A 4,122-nucleotide genomic window follows, 5' to 3' on the forward strand; every position below is an offset into this window, starting at 1 on the left:
GGAGGGGGAGGAGGAGGGGGAGGAGGCGGATGAGGGGTCTGGCGACAGCGGCGGCGGCGGCGACTGACCGACGCGCTTCGAAGCTGCGGCCCCTGCCCTCGCGTGACCCCGCGCGTCCAGGGGTGCGCCGGCGCTCCGGCCGAGTGTCACCCTCTCGGGCGCCCGGGCGCGGCGCGCGCCGCGCTCCTGCAGCTGTCTCTCGCCCCGCGCTTTTCCCTCCAGGCTTTGTAGCATGTCGTTGCCCCTTTTCCCCCCGTGCCTTGGCGGGGCAGTCCTTCGTTCGCACGCACCCCCTCCTCTGGGCCCACGCGCCGAGCCCTGCTGTATCCCAGGCGCAAGGCGCGCCCTCAGGCCCCGCTGGAAGGCGCGCCGCCCCCTTTGCCCCTGCCCCTGCCGCGCGGCAGTTCCGCACTTCATGCCCTCCAGTCCGGACTTGCTTCCTACTGGCCCGGACTCCCTGCCTCCCCGCCTTCCCCTGAGTGGCCCCATTGCCCCGTCGCAGCGCAGGGGCGGTTCCAGCGGCCGCGCGTCGCTCTGATTCCTTTCATCTGACACTGCCTGTCTGCACATGCCCCCTGCCTCAGCAGTGGCGCTGGCGGGCGCGCTGCCCCTACATGCCGTGTAACCCGGGCAGCTCGTCACCGCGCAGCGCTTGGGGGCAAGGGGCGGGCGGTTGCATGGATGAGGACTGCTCAGCCGCAGCCGGACAAAACGCTCCGTGTGCACACGCTTCGCAAGCAAAGACAGGCACCTGAAAAGTCGGCGGGCCCGCCAGGCCCCTCGCGGCGGCCCGGCCGCAGCTGCCCTGCGCCGCGCCCGCCAGGCGGCGGCGCGCCCCTCCCAAGCAGCGCCTCAGCGCGCCGCGGCGGCCGCGCCGGGCGGCCGGCTCCGCCGGAAGCCATGCTTTGTTGGAACGAAGTACAGCGCGCCGCCCGCGGGCGCCCCCTCCATATTGACCGCCGCAGCCACCGCCGGCAGGGAGCGGTACACCTCCGCCGCCGCCTCCAAAGAGAGGCCCGCCGCCGCTGGAAGTGGGGTCCGGGGCGCGCCGGCGCCCGCCGCGCCGACGCCGCTGCTGCCGCCGCCTGCGCCGCCTCCCGCTGCTACTACTGCTGCTGCCCCTGCTCCTGCCGCTGGAATTCCTTCTGCTGCTGCCGCTGCCGATGCTGCTGGCCCTGCTGCTGCGACTCCCCCTGCCGCCGCTGCATCCGCAGCCGTCGCTGCAACTCCCGCTGCTCCGGCTGCTGCGTCTGCCACTGTCGCCGCGGCCGCCGCGGACCCTGCTGCTGCCGCGGCCGCCGCGCCGCCCGTGAGCTTGATGACGAGCGGCGCGCCGCACCGCGCGTCGAGGAGCGCCACATCCCGCAACAGCGCCGCCAGCGCCGCCGGGCACGCCAGCTCACCGGCGGGCACCGCCAGCAGCAGCGCGGAGTGGGGCAGACCGCGGAGCTCGCCAGGTGTCATGCGGCGGACGACGGACGCAGGGACCGTCTTCCAGGGTGCCGCCGCGCCGGCGCCGCTCCCGGCGCCGGAGGTGGTGGCGTCTGCTGCGGGAAGGGCGAGCTCTACGCGCGCCGCGAGCCGCCGCGCACACGCGGCGCGCGCGCGGCGCTGCGCGGGCGCCCGCGCGCCGCTCAGCAGGTGGGCCCCGTCGTTCGCGAGCACCAGGGACTGCAGGCGGTCGAGGCGCGCGCGGCGCGCGTACGACGGGTGCGCGTCGGCGGCGGCGCGCCAGGCGGTGCACACGCGGCGCAGCGAGGAGGAGAGCCACGTGAACGAGGAGCGGTGGGGGTAGAGAGCATACTCGGCCTCGTCGGGCGCCTCGAGGGCGCGCAGGAGCGCGGACAGGACGAGGGACTGCAGCTCTTGCGGCAGCGGCGGCGCTGCGGACGCGCCCGCCGCGACCGCGCGGCGGCGCGTCTGCATGTCGGCGTGCGACAGCGCCGCGGGCGTGCTGGGATGGCCTGTGAGATTGAATTGTCTGTGAGCACGCCTGTGTCACGTCGTTTCTATGCGCAGAACGTGGTTTCTGTGCACATGCCGGTGCCACGCCGTGAAAGAAGCTCGCGAAATAGGAGATCTGAGACGCGCTGGGCGAGAGCAAGAGCTTGAAGGATAAACTGCGAGATACGTTGATTGCGATGACCTCTGGGCCGGTTTGCTTCTGGGCTCACGCACGTCACCAGCGTAACCTGCTCTCATGTCCATGCGGTGCCGTTGGTGCCGCCGAGCAAAGCGAACGGCCCACGCGCAGGCGTGCAGAGCACTGAGCAGAGGCAGAGAGAGGCCCCTAATTGCAGGAGCATTCACTGTCGGCCGTGGTGGTGTGCACCTGACGAGAGCGCGCCCCGCACAACGCAAGTTGGTGCAGGCCCAGACTCGCTGCTGCTGCTGTAGTAGCTGCTGCTGCTGCTGCTGCTGCTGCTGCTGCTGCTGCTGCTGCTGCTGCTGCTGCTGCTGCTGCTGCTGCTGCTGCTGCTGCATGTATTTGCGTGCGGCGTCAACCCGACCCTGCCTGTGAGCCCATCCTGCGCCGCCGCGAGGCACCATGCTCGACCAGCAGCTCGTCCCAGCTTTATGATTTACCAGCCAAATGCAGCAACCGCAAGGACAACACAACTTCTAGTGCAGACCGCGCGGCGCCCCAGGGCTGCAAAACGCCATTCGCCATGGGTACTGCGCCGGCGTCCCAACAAGGCAAAGAGGGTCACGTCAAGGGGTGTTGCGTGGGGCTGGTGCGCACACATGTGGTCACGTGGGTCGGGACAAGAGGGGGCCGCGCTGTGTCGGTGCAAACGCAGCCGCGCCGTCAGCCGCCCACTGCAGCGGCTGCTGCCGCCCGGCACGGTGCGGGCCGCGTGGGGCCGGGGTACGTCAAAAGTGGGTCGGCCCCCAATATCCGCGGCCGGCGTCGATTCTGCACGTGGTCGTTCGGTCCTATCAGTCAAGGGCAGCCAAAGTGAGCAGGTGGGCCGCGAAAATGAGGACGCGGGCACCACCCTCTGCCCGGCGTTGCGTGAGACAATTTCCTCCAGGCGCCTGTCTGCAGCTGCCCGGCGGGGTCAGTCAATGCATGGCGTTGCGCGAGACCCTTGCTGTCTTGGGGATGTCTTCAGTCAAGTCCCTCGGCCTGCAGATTATGCCCTAACTGGGGCTACTTGGTGGTGTGGTGGGTTGGTCGGGCGCCGGGGCTTTGCGGGCCCAGGGCAGCCGCTCAGCATGTCATGTCCAAATCATCGCCGCGCGGCCGACGTCAAGGGTTTGTGTGGCGCTCGTGAACCGAGGCCCGCCACCTGCACGGCGCATCGGGCAGCTGCCGTGCAGGTGCTGCAACCCCCAAAAAACGCGCTGACGTCACCGCCTCGCCCGCTTGGCGGGACCGGAGTTGGCCGCGGCCGGCGCCTCTGCCTCCGCCGCGGCCGGCGCCACGGCTCCGCGCTTGCCCCGGCCGGACTTCGCTGGCGGCGGGGCTGCCGCTGCCTTCGCCGCAGGCGCCGCCGCCGCGCCGCGCTTGCCGCGGCCGCCCGCTGCCGCCGCAGCTGTCGGCGTTGCTTTTGCCCCCTTTTTGGCCGCTGCCGATGGCTTTGTCTTTGCCGCCTTGACGGCCGCCGCGGGCTGGGCGCCGCTGCGCCCCTTGCTCGCCGCGGGCGCCGGCGCCGGCTCCTCCTTGGGAGTGGCGGCGGCCACGCTGCTGCGCCTGCCCCTCCCGCCCTTTGCAGGCACGGGGGTGGGTGCCGCCACCTTGGCTGGGGTTGCGGCCTTGGCCGCGGCGCTTGCGCTGGCGCCCTTGCCCTTAGACGCAGCCGCCTTGGCCGCGGCCGGGGCCACGCCATTGGCCAGGGGTACCGGGGCGGCAGTGGCGGCGGCGGCGGCGGCCTTCTTTGGGCGCCCGCGCGGCTTCTTGGCCGGCTGCACCGCCTCCTCCTCCTCCTCCCGCTCCTCGCTCTTGTGTGGGGCGTCCTCGTCATCGCTGGGGGTCACGCTCCTGTCGCTGGGCTCCTCCTCAGCCTGCGCCCAGTCAAAGTCAAAGTCCGCCTTCCACTTGGAGGCAGCCAGTGGCTTGGCCGCGCGCCGCGCGCCCCCGCGGCGGGCCGGCGCCGACGCCGATGCCGACGCCTTGCC

At 72.1% G+C, this 4,122-nt stretch overlaps 2 protein-coding genes across 2 annotated transcripts in view; both read right to left on the reverse strand.

Annotated features, from left to right (window-relative positions):
* Window positions 1-852: 852 nt before the first annotated feature.
* On the reverse strand, window positions 853-1,926 carry MNEG_6801 (hypothetical protein; the record flags this gene model as incomplete). The annotated part of the gene is made up of 1 exon (XM_014044722.1): window positions 853-1,926. The coding sequence occupies one exon, from the start codon at window positions 1,924-1,926 to the stop codon at window positions 853-855; it is 1,074 nt and encodes a 357-aa protein (XP_013900176.1).
* A 1,428-nt stretch (window positions 1,927-3,354) lies between these two features.
* The window catches only part of MNEG_6802 (hypothetical protein), a gene marked incomplete at both ends in the record, with an annotated part of 2,203 nt that continues 1,435 nt past the window's right edge, over window positions 3,355-4,122 (reverse strand). The window contains one exon of the mRNA XM_014044723.1: window positions 3,355-4,116. Coding sequence (XP_013900177.1) covers window positions 3,355-4,116 — 762 coding nt within the window. The remainder of the gene's footprint in view (window positions 4,117-4,122) is intronic.

Source organism: Monoraphidium neglectum (genome assembly GCF_000611645.1).
Source record: "Monoraphidium neglectum strain SAG 48.87 unplaced genomic scaffold scaffold01143, whole genome shotgun sequence".
Classification (NCBI taxonomy): domain Eukaryota; kingdom Viridiplantae; phylum Chlorophyta; class Chlorophyceae; order Sphaeropleales; family Selenastraceae; genus Monoraphidium; species Monoraphidium neglectum.